The sequence below is a fragment of the Salvia hispanica genome, chromosome 5 (assembly GCF_029641045.1).
Source record: "Salvia hispanica isolate PSC_SH4W2 chromosome 5, Shi_PSC_v1, whole genome shotgun sequence".
Classification (NCBI taxonomy): Eukaryota; Viridiplantae; Streptophyta; class Magnoliopsida; order Lamiales; family Lamiaceae; genus Salvia; species Salvia hispanica.
The window spans coordinates 2,513,908-2,530,682 of record NC_142696.1 but is presented as its reverse complement, the minus strand read 5'-3'; the positions used below and the strand labels follow the sequence as shown (position 1 = coordinate 2,530,682).

Genomic DNA, 16,775 nt, shown 5'->3' with positions numbered 1-16,775 from the left:
GGTATATAGTACCGAACTTCGGTATACCGTTCTGAACGGTATATCGAAATTAAATGGATATCTATTTATGATTTTAGGATTTTTAATAAATATTTTTTGAATATATAAATAAATTAAATGGATATCTATTTATGATTTTGAACTTTTAATCTTTAAAAAAAATTATATTATTGTTATAAGCAGTATAAACGGTATGTATCGATAATTCAATACGTATTGATTTTCGATATATTTCGGTATACCGATAATATCGATATATGTCGTATATTCGATATAAAACGGTATACCGAGGTATAAGAAAATTCGTATCGTTATCGTATCGAAAACTTACGATACGGTATTGTATCGTACCGAAAATTTGATATTTTTCGATATTTATCAATACGATACGATCGATATACCATTTTCGGTATATTTACCCAGCCCTAAGATTTCCTAGCCTACACCTCAACCATCAGTGAACACAGATAAAAAATAGTCAACACCAGCCATAGCATACTCTACATGCATATCAATAACAATTTTTCCCTAATTATCAAAATCAGCCCTAATTCCTACCCTACACAGTGAACACAGATCAAGAACAACTCCACCCAATTATCAAAATGGACACCTCAACAAGAACTGTAAACACAGATCAAGAATTAATAAAAACTGCCCTAAACACTACCCAACGCCTCAACAAGATAGTGAAAACACACGATAAATTAAATAAACAATTTTATAGGACTTTGTTTAGTGTTTGAATTAGTCCTTAATTGATCTTTTAGTAAATTAACACGTTTCCACATTCAAAGAAAATTTTTGATCCTACAATTTTTAAAAAGAAAACTATATATAATGGGCTACATTTGAAAATAGAAAAACACGGCTTTTAATATTATGATTCGTATCAATTTATTGGGCCATGTATAAATGCAGCAAGCCCACTTATATTGATGATCTCTCAAACTATAGAATTTATACTAGAAATAAAATATGTTACACTAATTCGATTAGTCTTGTTTTTATTCTTTAAATCGTTTATATTTTATTAAATGTTAAAATTAAAGTATGAATCAAATCCAATTCTTGGTTTCTTGCTTTCATATTACTACCACTCTACTTTCTTTTTGCTACGCTTTTGCGTTGGATTTCGCCTTTAATATTTTACTTTATTCAAAATTTGAAATTACATTCCAATCACTCATTACATCAAATTTTCAGTCTCACAAAATTTCAATGTTTACTCCCAAATTCCCCTCTCCAACCAAACCAAATTAGCCATCTTCCGACCCGTCCCCGGCCACTCCCACGAGTCTAAACGCTCGCTCCCTCAGTGGCCTCAAGGCGGTTCGGTTCAAAACAAGAACCACCACATTTCGAGAAGCCTGGACCTTTTCTTGAATCCTTGTCGAGTCTCATGAACCACAACGCGTCCTTTCAGATCATAGTGCCAGAGACGGGCCTATCTAGCTCGTCCACATCACTCCTCCGCTTCTGTATCACAGGTCCAAACGCGGACATCTTCTCCGAAAGACTAGCAAGAGCATCATCCCTTTTAGCCAACTCCATGAGCACCTTGATCCTCCTAAACGAAACCTGGCTAGGCTTCTGCCCCTTCTCCAACATCTGCAAGAAGCACCTCTCCGCCTCCTCCAGTTTCCCCGCGTCACAGAGCAAATCAAACAGCACGTCCGACACCAAAATGTAGGACCCGAACCCCTTCTCAACCATGTCACCCCACAGCTCAAGTGCTAGCCCCACGTTCTCCTGCCTCCTCATCAACCTGATCAAGAACATACACGACTGCGTGCTAGGCAAGCACCCCATCCCCTTCATCCTCAGATACAACCCCCACGACCCTCTCAAGTCATTCTCCCAATACAGCGACCTCAACACCACATTAAAAGTCGTGGCATTGGGGCTCAAGCCCTCCTTTGCCATCTCCTCCATCAAACCATACGCGTCCCCTAACCTCTTCGCTATGCAGAAGTTCCTTATCACTGCGTTGTAAGCTGCAACGTCAGGGTAGCAACCATACTCTCTCATCTCCTTCAACACCTCCCTCGCCTTATCCGGCTGCCCAACCAACCCCAGCCCCCCGATCAAAGACGTGTACGTGATCACATCCAAATCAATCCCCTCGTCCCTCATCCTCCCAATCAACTCGTACGCCTTCCCCATCTCCCTCCCCTTACAAAACACATCCACAAGGCAGTTATACGACACCAAATCCGGCTCCACTCCCATACCCCTCATCTCCGCAAAGAACGCCTCCGCCTCATCGCAAGACCTCCAACCAGCCAACAAGATGTTAAAGGTATACAAATTAGGCCTAAATTCATGCTTCAATGAATGATAAACATTCCTAGCATCACTCATGCTCTTCTCCTGAGACAAAGTCCTAAACAACGCATTGTAACAGCTCACATCAAATTCCAAAACAAGCTTCCTAAACTTCTTAAACGACTCAACCGTCTGCCTAACCGAGCAAACCTTAGCAATCCTAGCTAAAACAACCTGCACAGTTCTTGGGGTTATCAAAGATTGATTTTTTCGCTTGGTTTCGAGCAAAAGTTCCCAAATTTCATCGAATTTCCGAGCTCTGCCGAGAATATAAAGCATGGTATCAAAGGAATAAGCGGTGTGGAGAAATCCATTGATTCTGGAAGTCAATTTGTAGAGCTCCAAGGCGGAGAGCGGATTGGAGTGAGAGAAGCGGACCCTTTTGAGAACTCGGTCGATTAGGTCATTGGAAAGGGGGATTTGGGAATTTTTGAGGGAGTGTTTGAGAGATTTTGGGTCTGGAGATGTGGTGATTAAGCGAAAGATTTTCTCAACGTCGTCGTTTTGGGGGTTAGGGATTGAACACAAGTACCTTGTTGTTGATGGCAGGAGAGAGAGGCGTTGGAGTCTCTGCGCCACTGCACTGTGCATTGCTTCTTCGAATCGGGGAGAAAAGTTATTTGCGGCGGCGTTAGCTACTTCGGATTCTGTCTGTTATTTTGTGTTTTTTTAAGGTTTCAAAAATTAACATTTAAAAAGAGATTAATGTCTGTTTAACAACCAAATATTTTCAACTAAAAAATGGTGAATATTGCCTTTTTATCTCCATTATTTTTAACAATTTTTAATAAAATTCTAATTTGAAAGTAGGGATTGCTAAAAGAACAAAGATAATGTTAACAAATTGTAGAATTATAATACGCTCACATTTCATATCAATTTTCTTTAAATTCGATTCCTAGTAGGAGTATTATTTTTACTAAACTGCCTCTTAAAAATGGTATAATTTTAATAATTTATGTTAAACTAATAAAATTTTTAAAGATATCATTAAAATAGTCAATTTTAAGGATTTATAATAAATCCACACATGATTTTCAATTTGATTTAGTTTTAAGACATTTATTAGGTATTTTAAGATCGTTTTAATTCAAACAAAAAAGTAAGAGCTCGTATGAACTTAAATAATATAATAAATTAACGCATGATTTTCAATTTGATTAATTTAGTTTTTTGGTTATACATTAGAATTTGGTTATTTTATAACACTACCTATTACAATTATGTACATTTATTACTCTATTAGTACTTATTTATTCTTCTTTCAGAGATGATTTCAAATGATTGGATGTATAATATGGTGTCAATAATAAATACTCACATAGCCCCAATATATGTAGTAATTCATAGTTTCCAGGCTGAGCCATTTTCATCTCTCAAACATGCCTAGACTGAGTTGTGAGACCAAATCCAAATGCAAAAAGAGGATCATAATGCTCATCTCCAACATTCATAGGCAGCTGATCCACAGATTTGAACCAACTCCTTGCAAGCTTCCCACTGAATCCATAATCCCCAAACAGCACATCAGCCACCCCTCCCCCTTCCGTCCCGGGCAGCCACGCCGCCACCAGCGCGTCTATCCGCCTCACGTACGGCTCCATCACGACCGGGCGCCCGGACACCACCACCACCACGCACTTCGTCGATCCACACACGCTCCTGATGGTGCTCGGGCCAGGCTCCGCGATGGTCAGGTTCGTGCTGTCCCCTGCCTTATCCGCGTAGGGGAGCTCTCCCACTACGACGATGGCGTGGGAGAACTCCCCGCCCTTCACGAAGCTCGAGCCGGGGTTCTCGGAGAACACCACCTGTGTGGAAGGGTCTACTGCCTTCTTGATGGCAGCTAGGATTGTGGTTCCTGCAAAGATCATCACATTGTTAGACCAGACATTTATAACAGACATCTCAAACGACGTCGTTCTAAGAACATACCGGACGTGACGTTGTTGCCACGAAAGCCCTGCCACTCGATAGTCCATCCTCCACATTGGAATCCCAAGTTATCAGCATGAGTTCCGGCTACTAGGATTTTTCGTGCTTTCTTCGGAAGGGGAAGCAATGGCTTTTTCGGGTCCTTGCCATTTTTCAGCAGGACAAGTGATTTTCTAACAGCTTCCCTTGCCAGCTCCCTGTGTTCCTGTAACGAAAATAATACGCTTCACTAAATGCAACAAAAAGACCGGTGAAATGAAGAGAAACGACAACGGAAGACAAACCTGGCTTCCGAGGTGTTTTGCTAGGGAGAGATCAGCTAGGGGATCCTCAAATAGGCCCATGACGAACTTCACCCTTAGTATTCTACGGACAGCATCATCGATCCTGCTCATGGGAATCACGTTGCTCTTCACGAGCGAAGTCAGAGTGCTGATAAACTCTGTGTAATTCTTAGGTACCATAACCTGCAAAAGATCAAGAGATGTGTCAAGTTAGGTAGGCCGTGTTTATATCCTCGTTTCCTTGTTTGGTGAAGTAAAACTAACCATGTCGATTCCAGCAAGAACACCGGCTTGAACAGAATAAGTGTAGTTCGCGTGGGGAGGGCTCGTGATCCTGTCGATGCCCTCCCAATCTGATATAACAAAGCCCTGCAATCAACAATCAATCAATCAATCACCATTGATGAATCTTGAGAAGTTGATCGAATGTTGATATTTACCCGAAATTTAAGGCGATTTTTGAGGAAGCCGGTGATGAGAAACTTGTTCGTATGCATCTTGATGCCATTCCAGCTCGAGTAAGAGATCATCACCGTGGCCACGCCTTTTCTGATGGAATCATAGTAAGCCGGCATGTGGATGCCAAACAGTCCCTTCGGGTTGATGACAGTGTTGTTCTCGTCTATTCCCATCGTCGTGCCACCATCTCCCACAAAATGCTTTGCACAAGCCGCAATTTTTGTCCTTCGGAAAGATGCACAACCCGAGTTTTAGAGCCGAATTCAAGTTTACTTAAAGATCAGAAAAAAGTAACATACTTTCCAGCAACAAAAGGAATGCCCTTCCTGGAGTTAGCTGGGAGATCGCCTTGTAAACCGGGGATGATCTCAGTCATGGCCTGAACAATCTTGTGATCCTCGCTGTAGCTCTCGAAGCAACGCCCCCATCTTGGATCCCGGCAGACCTATCAAGGTACAAACGATCGCACATCAAGAAACACGAAAGCGTATCTAATTCCCGGGTTAAGAGAGGGGGCGTAAACTCGGCTTACAGCTATGCAAGGTGCGAAGGTATATCGAATTCCCGTGGCCCTAACTTCCAGTGCAGTAGCAGCTCCAATCCTCTTTACAAGCTGTGGATCCCTATTTTTGCGATGTCAATAGCAACTAAATCTCGAATTATCGAAGCATACGAAGGCCGAAACCAGAAATCGACTCAACATCTTTGCATATCAACACAGTTCACAGCTCAATCATAGTCCTAAAATTATCATGATTTTAAGATGAAATCAGGCAAAACACTCTAGCTTTTTCCAAGAGTGACAAAACACACACCTAAACTGAAAAGCTCACATTCAATAAATCTCCAAAATTCAAGACTTTTTAACCAAAAAAACACACAATCTCACACACCTTGTGACACCAAGCCCAACATTATGAGGGAAAATGGTGGCTTTATACACATTGCTGTGGCCATGGACAGCATCGATCCCATGCATCATCGGTATCCCAAGCCGGGTCGAAAGAGCCCCCTTTTGAAAACCATTCACCATATTCACCCAATCTGCAGCAGAGGCCTTGGCCACAGGAACACTCCCTGGGCCACTCAACACACTCCCTGCTCAAAAAAACCCGAATCTTTTTCGATTTCGCAGTAAACGAATCAAATGGCACGAAAAAGAAGAGATCTTTCACCTATGAAATAGTTCTTCATCACATCAGGGGAGGCTACTTTGCTTTCAATTTGTGTCATTTGCCCAATCTTCTCTTCAAGAGTCATTCTTCTCATCAAATCTTTGATTCTTGCATTCAGATGCTGTTTGGGGTCCTTGTATTTGAGAATCTTTGCTTCTGCAACAGCAGCCCACAAACAAAGAAACACCAAAAACACCCTCATTTTGTTCATCCTCAGCATCTATATATATATAACAAAACAAAGAAGGGATCAAAATTCATATTGGCATATGAACAAACACATTGAGTGCATCAACTAAAATTGTTTGAATGCTTTTAACTACACTTACAAAGAGCTGCACTGACAAGAACAGAGCTTACAGTGGATCTATTTTAGAATTTTTAGTTGATTGATTGAATCTATTTATCAGAAACATTAAGGTTCAATAGAATGTGTTCTGACATTGTCTGATGCATTTTCCGCATTTCAAAGTTGGCTGCTGGGACCTACGAGATCGACACGTGTCTTTTACTATGGCGATTAATTAATTAATTAATTTTGCCATTCTAATGATTATATTTAGCTTTCTTAATAAAATCAGTTCAATCAACATTATCAAATTTTAATTAATTTTTCCATTTAATGATTGTATTCATCTTTTTTAATAAAATTATTTTAACAAACATTATCAAATTTAATAATGATTTGATCCTCTTATCTTGTACTACTACTCATCTTAATTTTTCTAATCAATAAGAGACTCATGAATCAATAGTTCACACAGTTTTTTTTTAATAAATTACTATAAAATAGTAAGTACTAAATAGTACTACTAGTTTATAGGAGTAGAAATTTATTAAATTTGCATTTATTAAGTACTCTCAACTTATACTTTTTTTCATTTTGTATAAGTTACATTAGTACATAGTACTTATTATTTATACATCTCTCACATGCACATAATCAAAAATATAGAAGTCGGGCTTTGGCATTGTCATTATATTATTATTATTATTATTATTATTATTATTATTATTATTATTATTATTATTATTATTATTATTATTATTAGAGATAGAGATGTAAAAATTGGAATCGTTCCCATTGACTTTATTATATAGTAATCCTACTATTAATAATTCAACAAAACAAGATTAATATTCACATAAAAATCAATCCAAACATTCTTTAAATCAAAACAAGCAAATTGGCACCACACCAAGTAACAATAAAAAAAACTATTATTGCTATTCCATCACAATAAATTCCTTTAATCTCGTACAATCCATGAATTACACACGAGAATCAAATTGATGGTGACACTAGGTTCACGTGTAAGAAAACCACATCAATCACCAAAGAATGAGTTTTGTATGATCAAATGTGATCCTATTGTGAGGCCCTCACAACCCTAGGACTAGTCATGAGTCCGTACCCAAATGGAAAGAGTGGATCATAGATTGCATCTCCCACGTTCATCGGGAGCTGATCGACGGTCCTAAACCACGTGCGCGCGAGCCTCCCCGTAAAACCGTACTCGCCAAACAGGACGTCGGCGACGCCCTGGCCCTCCGTTCCGGGGAGCCAGGCCGCCACCAACGCGTCGATCTCGGCGATGTATGGCTCGATCACGACGGGGCGCCCGGTCACGAGCACCACGACGCACCTGACGGCCCCGCACACGTTTTTGATAGTAGCGTAGGCGGAGTCGTCTAGGGTTAGGGTCGTGCTATCGCCGGACGACTCCACGTAGGGCGGCTCGCCGACAACTACGATTGCGTAGGAGAAGTTGTTGGACTTTAGGTACTCCGCCTCGGGATTCTCGTTGTAGACTACTTTCGTCTCGGGATCAACGGAGTTCCTCACCGCCGTCAAGATCGTGGTCCCTACAAAAGTAGTCAAATCTTAGGTCAACGCCACGTGCGCACCTAATTGACCAGAACGGTCAAAATAATAAGGCTTGACATAAACTCACCAATGGTAATATTTCCAGAGTGTCCTTCCCAATCAATGGTCCATCCACCACATTGGTTGCCTATATCATCGGCGTGGCTTCCGGCCACGAGTATCCTCTCTGACCTCGTTGGAAGTGGAACGAGCGGCCCGTCTCCATCTTTCCCGTTCTTCAACAGAACGAGCGATTTCCTCACAGCTTCCCTAGCCAATTCCCTGTGCTCCTGTTTCAGGAATTGACCATAACTGTAAAAACGAAGACGAAGAAGACGAGACGCGATCATTCAAAGACGGCCCTAGAGGCAAACCTGGCTCCCAAGATAGTGAGCAAAACTGAGATCAGCTAATGGATTCTCAAACAGTCCCATGATGAACTTGACCCTTAAAATCCTTCTGACCGCATCGTTGATTCTGCTCATTGGGATAGCGTTCGCGTTCACCAACAGCGTTAGATCGTCGATGAACTCCTCATAGAGGGTCGGAACCATAATCTACGAAAAATTCAGATGTTTCTTCACAGACAATACATGATTATGAGCTTTTTGTTCTAACATGCTTGCTTAGTAGTGCTTACTTACCATGTCGAGTCCGGCTAGAATGCTAGTTTGAACAGAGTACGTGTAGTTCGAATGAGGCGGGTCAGTGAGACGATCAATACCACGCATATCCGAGATCACAAAACCCTGTTTCAAACAGAGAGAAAAAAATCCATTAGGCCTAATTCTCATCAAGTGGAAGCAAAATAAGCAGAGTGTTTACTTCAAATTTGAGTGTGTTTTTAAGGTATCCGGTGATGAGATCGTAGTTGGCGTGCATCCGGATTCCATTCAAGCTCGAGTAAGAGATCATTATTGTCGCGACACCCTTCCTGATCGAGTCGAGATAAGCAGGCATATGGATTTCTTCCAGCTCATTCCACTCTATCACTGTGTCATTCTCATTGATTCCATAGGCAGTGCCACCGTCTCCCACGAAATGCTTTGAACATCCCGCAACTTTCCCCCTTCCGCCACAACAAGCACGAATCAGACAAATTGAAGGCGAACAAACAACGACGTTGGAAAAAATATATAGATCATGCCCTTTAATCCCTACCTAGGAAGGACAAATGGGAAGTTGTTTGGGTAATTTGGTGGAACTTCCCCTTGCAGACCAGGGATGATCTCGGTCATCATCTGCACAATCTCGTGATCTTCACTGTAGCTTTCGTAACAACGGCCCCATCTCGGGTCCCTGCACACCTGCAAAGAGGAGTCACAAACATAGCAAGAAAATATCTCATCATCATTCATCAAACTTCACTCACTGCTATACAAGGCGCGAAGGTGTAGGGAATCCCCGTTGCTCTGGCTTCTAGAGCCGTTGCAGCGCCTATCCTCTTGACCAGCTCCAGATCCCTGATCCAGCATTACACGAAAATCACATCAACGCAATCCAAGAACTATTCGATCAACCATATCGCGAGAAATGGACTTGCCTGGTGACTCCAAGGCCGACATTGTGGGGGAAGATTGTGGCCTTATATGCATTGTTGTTGCCATGAATGGCATCAATCCCATAGATCAGCGGTATCCCTAGACGAGTCGACAGAGCCCCCTTCTGGAACGCGTTCACCATATCGATCCAGTCCTCTGCAGTAGCCCGCGGCCGAGGAACACTCCCTCCCCCACTCACAATACTCCCTATTTTGCACAAACCAAACTTCCCACTTCAGCAAAAACACAATCAAGAAACTATTTAAAGTGAGGCCTTTTGCTTAACATCTTTTTCATCAATCATCCCAAGAATTGAGCAAATTCCATCAAAGTTTCAAATTTTAAGATTAGGGTTCATCAAGAATTGACCCTTTTTCATCAATAAGGAATCAAACATGAAATCCCACAAATCAAAATTTGATCTTTTTGCACCTACCAATTAAATATTTGTGGATAACATCTGCAGATGAAACCTCACGTTCAATCTGAGTCATCTGCCCAATCTTTTCAGCAAGAGTCATTCTACTCATCAAATCTCTCACTCTCACCTCCACCGGCTGCTGCGGGTCCTTGTACTTCATGTACTCCGCCGCCACCGCCGCCGTCCACAGCCACAGCGCCGCCGCCGCCGCCGCCGTAAGCCTCCCCATGCTGATCAACTGAAAAAAAAAGTCCAAAAAATCTCACCTACTAAAACGCCTCCCAAATCTATGTGATAGAGAGTTTGTTATCATATTAAATGCATTGAAAAAAGATGATGAAAATGAAAAAAAAAATTGATCTTCCATTAACGTTGACATTGCTACAGCATCTAGCTATTATTACAAAGTGTTTCTTGAAATTATAAAAAAAAATAAAAAAATTTAAGGAACAATATGCAAACCTTCAATAATCAAAAGGGCATCAAGAATCAAGATTAGAGAGAATTTGAGAATTAATTTTCTTTCTTTGAAGTTTTAAAATGATTTGTGAGAGAATGATTTTTGGCGCTTTAGAGAAAAATAAAGTGGCACCTTTTTATAGTCATATTTTATGTTTTTTAATTCTTTAATTAATAATTATAATATGATTATTATTTACAGTGTACATGATGGCCAGCCAATGCCATTGCATCTTAGGAAAGCAGTCAGAAATTAAATCTTATCTTTATTGTTATCCAATCAATGAATTCCCACTGTCATTTTTGTTTACATTATCCCAATTTTATAATATTGGCGAATACACACTTGAGTACTATAAAAATAATTTAAGTTTTAGTCTTTTTACCCGTGAATTAAGCTAATCAATCTATCGACTATACCACCATTAATAAAATATACTCGTATTTTTTTTAGATTTTGTTCAATTATAATTGATCCGCAAATCTTTGGATTTGGTCGGTTACTCAATTCGAAGACGATTTAGTTTAAAATTTTAATACATCAATGATAAATATTTTACACCTTGGGTTATACTATAATGAATAGATATACAAATTCAAATGATCATTTTTGTTGAGTGTATATAAAAAAGTACAAAAACTAATTTTGTCTTTTTTATACAAATGTATAGATAATAGAAATTACTACTGTGAAGTAGTATTGAATTCAAAAGTCCAGATTAATTTGTTCTAATTTGTTATAATTGTTTAATTGAATATTGAGAGATATATAAATAATTTATAATCATGCCCAATTGGACCAGTTGCCAACTTGCTCTGTATTAGTAGTAGTTATTTATACTAGATAAAAATTGTGCCCATATCATTTATCATCAAATATATAAAATATCTTTGTTAGTCAAGAATGGGCGTGCTAGTTAATGTTATATTTATTTCTTGAATTAATTTGAAAATTAATACACAACCGTTAGTTTATTACGTGGGACTGAAAATATTGCTTTAAGAGGACCATCTATCCCATTGTATGTAAAAATCAAGTGATGCTGCATTTTTATTTATTGAAATTTAAGTTGGATACGTCCTAAATAGTACTCCTACGATACTATAGATGTCCATGTCATAACGCAATGATGTATGAATGGATTATTTATTTATTGCGTTGCTTAATTAAATTAGGCAAATTTGTAATCGGATTACTATAATCTGAAGTGTAGATTACGTGGAAAGGTTTTCCATTACCATAATTAATTGGATAAGATTTTGTCGATATTAAAGTTCAACTTGTGTACCTACCTCCTCTGGTATGGCACCAAACGGTCTAAGCCTTATATTTGAATGACTATTGTAATACAATTTACTTGATTGATTTTTTATAAAATCGAAAATATTGGTGTCACTTGAACCAATAGGCACTAAGAAGCAATTATAAGTTATTGAGATGCTTGTGTAAATGTGTAAGTTCTAAGAGAAATCAATTTATAAAATTGGTGATATTACATAGATAACATTTCGTATTTAGAACTAATATGTGCATCTAAGCAACCGATGATCACTTAGAACAACTTATGAGTGGTTATGATGCATATTTTAATTTCTAAACAAGAAAATTCATGATCAAAACGAGTTGGTCGAGACAAATCGGCACTTTGGTTTGGGTCAGTTCGGGTCAAAATTGTTTGGGCCATTCAAATATATGGTCGGACCATTAATGATAGATTTAGAAACAAAACTCGTGGTGTCATATAATAAAAAGGTCATTTGTAGGTGGACGTCTCTCACTATAGATATCGAACAAAGAATGAAAGTGAACATAAACCCTGAAGGGTTGGGGTGGAGCTTCAGGGCTATAGGATTAGGGACGAAGTTTGAGTCGATCGATCCCACCTAGATCAGCTATTGCGGGCCAGACCACTGTTGGCCCATTCTAATTTGATATCACACCTTTTTATAGAAAGAGCAAGTGATTATAAGACTATGTTTATCGGTGGGGTGGGTCGACCGCCACCTCACCCCACCTTTAAAAAAAAAATAAAAAATCAATAATATTGTCTCAATCTCAAGTAGACCACGGTCTCTCTCCACCCAAACACCAACCAGGCGGTCTCCATTCCATCATCCAATGAGATTGTGCCAAATGGCACAATCTCATTGGTTGATATATATATACTTTTAAATTAATATATCTTTAATATAAAATATTATAAAATTATAAAAATTATATCAAAATTCATAATTTTTCTTCCTCTATAAATAGAGACCACATTTGCTATAGTTTGCACACAAAAAAAAATATCTCTTTCCTCCTCCTATAATCTTCTTGTTTGATAAAATTTCATATTTTTAAGCTTACTTTGTTGCTAACTATGGATGATGATGAGAATAATATATTCTCCGATTCCCCAAATTTCTATCCTTCCCAAAACTACAACCCTTCCCAAAATTTTAATCCTTCTCAAGATTATTTCCCTAGTTTTGATGATTTTCCAAATTCTGATCAATTCCAAAATTCATTTCAAAACCAACATTCAAGCCAAGTCATATCACCAACCAACTTGAGTGCTTCAAACACTCCACATGATTGGAGTGAGCAAGAAGACATGTCATTAATGTCTGCTTATTGTTTCGTGAGCAGGGATGCAATTGTTGGCACCAACCAAACTAATGCCCATCTATGGCAAAAGGTTCTTGATCAATATGAGGAAGCAAGAAAAGAAAATCCAGGAATGGGCCAACAAAGAAGTTTAGAGTCATTGAGACAACGCTACAAACGACTCAACACAAATGTCACAAAGTGGATTGCTGCATACAAAAAAGCACATGATCGAGCTACAAGTGGCCAATCTAAAGAGGACATTGAGAAAGCCGCTCAACAACTGTATGGTAAGAGAAAATTTACTCACCATAAGGTGTTTGAGGAGGTGATGAGATACAATCCTAAGTGGGAATTGAAATTGAATAGTACTGGTTCAACGCGTTTCCAGCCAGATGAAGATAGTCTTGAAGAAAGTCGTGGGAGCTCAAAAAGGTCGAGGACTAGTGAGGAAGGAGGACCTCAAATTGACTCCATTCCTGAGAGTCGTTCTTCAACATTGCAGCGTCCTTGAAGAGTTGATTTTCTTGCTTGCTGTATCCTATCAATTTCTAATTACACACTTCCTAGATCCAGTAAATCAACTAGATCACAAGGTCTAGAGACTCACAAGACTGGAAGTCTGGTCGTTGGTACGCAAGCAAACCTTCAAAACCCTCAACCACAGATACTAAACTAGCACAGGGAAGTAGGGATCGATCCCACAGAGATGGACTCGTAAAATACATGCGTAGAGAATTGGAAACTATTTTTGGGTTGGCTGCTGCCACGCATATTTTGGGTTGAGGAATTTAACTAAGTGAATTTGGAAATAAAGTATGCTATGCTAACTGCTAGATCTAGGCAAAAAATGAATTATGTATAAGAACTAAATCAAATCAACTACTAGATCTGGGACTTCTACGAACATCTCTAGACCAAGGAGATTAAAACAAGTGGGGACCAAACTCTGAAAAAGGTAAGTACGGACAGAATCGAATCTGCAGCCTAACTAACTAAAGCATCAACTGAAAATGACTTCATCTTCTTCAACGAACACAAATAAATGCAGAGATCGAGAAAAACAAACTCAGATGTAGATTGGAAACATAATTTTAACGGTAAACGAAACAACGACGGAAATCACACTACTAGACGAAGCAAACCAAGCAGAACAAAATCCCCATAATCTCATGCACAAATTTCACCTCCCCTGTTCAGATCCACACTTCGGATGCTAAATCCACTCCGGATCCAAGCATCAGAACAAAAATCCAACCGAACACAACTTCAATACCACGATTCTCGAATCTCCTAAAATATTCAGCAACAAATTCAAGAGAACATCTCAAATAAACAAACCAAAATAGCAAGCATCATAATAATCAACACGAAATCTAACTTCATCAAAGCAAATCAAATGTAAATAGAACGGATAAACTGATTCAGCAACAAAACAACAAGCTCGACTTCCAAACGTGAAGTTCGAGACTGAACTGAGTACCAAACAGAAATTTTAAAAGAACAATTGTTTCTTCGCCCTCAAGGGACGGTGATGCACTGATACGAGACTCCTGAAAACGAAAACCACCCCAAATTTCCCATATCCCTAGTGTGTGTGCTAAGAGCGTGACTGTGTGTGGAGTGTAACCGATCTGCCATTCTTGTTGCGCACTCCTTTATTTATAAGCTTCGAGGTGGGGCCCAGCGAGGTATTGATTGACTTGATTGCCCTCAGCTTTTGGCTTCCTTCCTCTAGCTTTTCCTCGTGATTCCGTTCCTGCTCCTCGCTAGATATCCTCCTCCAGCATCTCCTGGATCTAGCGCTACACACACACCTGGCTTAACAAAACTTGTTAGATCCAGCAGAAATGTGATGTTTTTCACTACATAACCAATGCATGAAATTAGCCTTATCAAACTGCTCACACTTAAACCATACTTGTCCTCAAGTATAAAGACAAGAAGAAAAGAAGAATAAGGCGAATTTCAAGCATGGTTATCCCCTTGACCGACTCTACAGACTCTAGACAAAACTCCTACACCTAGACACAACTGAGGCAAAGCTAGACACTAAAACAAAGAGTACATAATCACATAGGATGAAAACATATAAACACATATGCATGAACTGGTTTCAACTTTTAGGCAACCGTCCCCACAAGATTAAGATCAATCCAACAGGCTGCACTCCTCCAAATAGGCCCTTTTCTCCCCTCTACCTAGCCAATCTGTCAGCTCGTCAAGATAGCCTTTTACTTCCCCAATTGTTAGATTCACTCGATCGCTCATTCCTTACCAGGGATGTTAGGACCGATTCTCTCTTAAGTTATTGCCAAACCACTGAAACCTCGGGTTATGAGAATTCCTCCTTCTATCCTCCGTCACTATCCCCCTTTTTTTCTTTTTTTTTTTTTCTTTCTGGACTTCGTCCAGCTTATACCTCCTTGATTTCCTGGACTTCGTCCAGCTTATACCTCCTTGATTTCCTGGACTTCGTCCAGCTTATACCTCCTTGATTTTTTTCTCTCTTTTTATTTCCTCCTCTGGACTTCGTCCAGCTTATACCTCCAGATTTTATGATTATATATTTTCTCCTTTCCCCCTTTTTTATTTATATTTTTTTTTTTTTCTTCTCTTTTCCTTCAGCATTCAGTGGCAGACTTTTGACATATGTTAGCTCTAAGTGTTATCACAGGCTTATAACTCACCTCTAGAGTAGGGCTTCACAACTGAGCAAGTAAAGGCATTTACTATCGTTCTCGCTTCATTCAGATTGGTTCGGCTTACTAAAGAATCAGGCTTCTAAGTTGGAATACCTCCTATTTTCAATTGCTCTCCCTAAGGGAATCTGCCGTATTATATCCACTAGTTCATGCGACACACCCCTAGACCTACGACTCCTCAAAGCATAATAACACTGCATTGATTCCTCTCCCCCTCCCACTTCACTCAAGCTTGTCCTCAAGCCATCGTCGTGAAGGGGGGAAAACAGAGAATTCAATGCAGAATTAAACAACAATTTCACTTCTCACACTTAGACCGAGCAACGGGCTAAGTGGGAGAAGAATAAACCAACAGAAAACATAGAACTTCTCACACTTAGACCAAGCATTGGGCTAAGTGGGAGAAGATAGCATAAAACACAGCAACGCATGGAAATAAAACACAGAAAAAGAAACACAAAAACTAAAATTTACTTGGTCTGGGGAAATTGCTCATTTCTGGGGCTGGCTCCCGCGAGAGCCAGACGGTGGTGGAACACTGGGGCGGTTTGTTTTCACTTTCTTCTTCGCTGGTTGCTCCAGCTCTTCCTTTCCTTCTGCAGCTTGATCGAGTCCTGGTTTCCTCATTAGCATTTTCGTCCTCGGTGGATTTGGAACTTTCTCGGGAATAGTCGGGGTGGTCAACTGCTGGAATGGCTTGATCGAGGGACTGCTGTGGATGATCTTCTGTGCCTCGCCACTTGACCCAGGAGTCGACTTCGACTGGGTCAAGGGAAGCGTCTGATGCAGCCATTTCAACATCCTCGTAGATATCTCTACAGCTTCCGCCACTCTTTCACTTTGCTTGGCACATTTCGTGGCCAAATCTGCTACGTTGCTGCTCAGACCTTTCACTTCCTCCCGACTCCCATTGAGTTCCTTTCGTACCCCACCTAGTTCCTTCATCATCTCCTTCCTCATCAGCTGCATTTCCTTCCTAACGTCTTGCACTTCTTTCCTCATCTCCTGCAC

At 39.8% G+C, this 16,775-nt stretch overlaps 3 protein-coding genes across 3 annotated transcripts; all 3 read right to left on the bottom strand.

Annotated features, from left to right (window-relative positions):
• Nucleotides 1-1,133: 1,133 nt before the first annotated feature.
• Nucleotides 1,134-2,979, bottom strand: LOC125188450 (Pentatricopeptide repeat (PPR) superfamily protein). Its single transcript, XM_048085298.2, has one exon. The coding sequence runs from the start codon at nt 2,917-2,919 to the stop codon at nt 1,423-1,425; it is 1,497 nt and encodes a 498-aa protein (XP_047941255.1). The 5' UTR covers nt 2,920-2,979; the 3' UTR covers nt 1,134-1,422.
• Nucleotides 2,980-3,629: 650 nt separating this feature from the next.
• LOC125188449 (uncharacterized) lies at nt 3,630-6,613 on the bottom strand. The gene is made up of 10 exons (XM_048085297.2): nt 6,511-6,613; nt 6,182-6,401; nt 5,900-6,104; nt 5,539-5,629; nt 5,306-5,451; nt 4,988-5,231; nt 4,812-4,916; nt 4,548-4,730; nt 4,264-4,468; nt 3,630-4,189 (listed from the first exon to the last, which is right to left on the bottom strand). The coding sequence occupies exons 2-10, from the start codon at nt 6,399-6,401 to the stop codon at nt 3,705-3,707; spliced, it is 1,884 nt and encodes a 627-aa protein (XP_047941254.1). The 5' UTR covers nt 6,511-6,613; the 3' UTR covers nt 3,630-3,704.
• Nucleotides 6,614-7,384: 771 nt separating this feature from the next.
• LOC125189033 (uncharacterized) lies at nt 7,385-10,601 on the bottom strand. Its single transcript, XM_048086200.2, has 10 exons — nt 10,473-10,601; nt 10,026-10,248; nt 9,592-9,796; nt 9,421-9,511; nt 9,210-9,355; nt 8,874-9,117; nt 8,693-8,797; nt 8,423-8,605; nt 8,137-8,338; nt 7,385-8,047 (listed from the first exon to the last, which is right to left on the bottom strand). The coding sequence occupies exons 2-10, from the start codon at nt 10,237-10,239 to the stop codon at nt 7,551-7,553; spliced, it is 1,887 nt and encodes a 628-aa protein (XP_047942157.1). The 5' UTR covers nt 10,240-10,248; nt 10,473-10,601; the 3' UTR covers nt 7,385-7,550.
• Between the last annotated feature and the right edge of the window lie 6,174 nt (nt 10,602-16,775).

Bases quoted from the DNA above. Each gene is read 5' to 3' on its own strand.
- LOC125188450 (XM_048085298.2), bottom strand. From the start codon at position 2,919: ATGCACAGTGCAGTGGCGCAGAGACTCCAACGCCTCTCTCTCCTGCCA.
- LOC125189033 (XM_048086200.2), bottom strand. From the start codon at position 10,239: ATGGGGAGGCTTACGGCGGCGGCGGCGGCGGCGCTGTGGCTGTGGACG. The intron at 8,798-8,873 runs GTAAACACTCTG...TGTTTGAAACAG, and splicing joins AAAACACACTCAAATTTGAA to GGTTTTGTGATCTCGGATAT. The intron at 8,048-8,136 runs GTGAGTTTATGT...CTACTTTTGTAG, and splicing joins CTCTGGAAATATTACCATTG to GGACCACGATCTTGACGGCG.
- LOC125188449 (XM_048085297.2), bottom strand. From the start codon at position 6,401: ATGCTGAGGATGAACAAAATGAGGGTGTTTTTGGTGTTTCTTTGTTTG. The intron at 5,452-5,538 runs GTAAGCCGAGTT...GTACCTTGATAG, and splicing joins CCTTCGCACCTTGCATAGCT to GTCTGCCGGGATCCAAGATG. The intron at 4,731-4,811 runs GTTAGTTTTACT...GATCTTTTGCAG, and splicing joins TTCTTGCTGGAATCGACATG to GTTATGGTACCTAAGAATTA.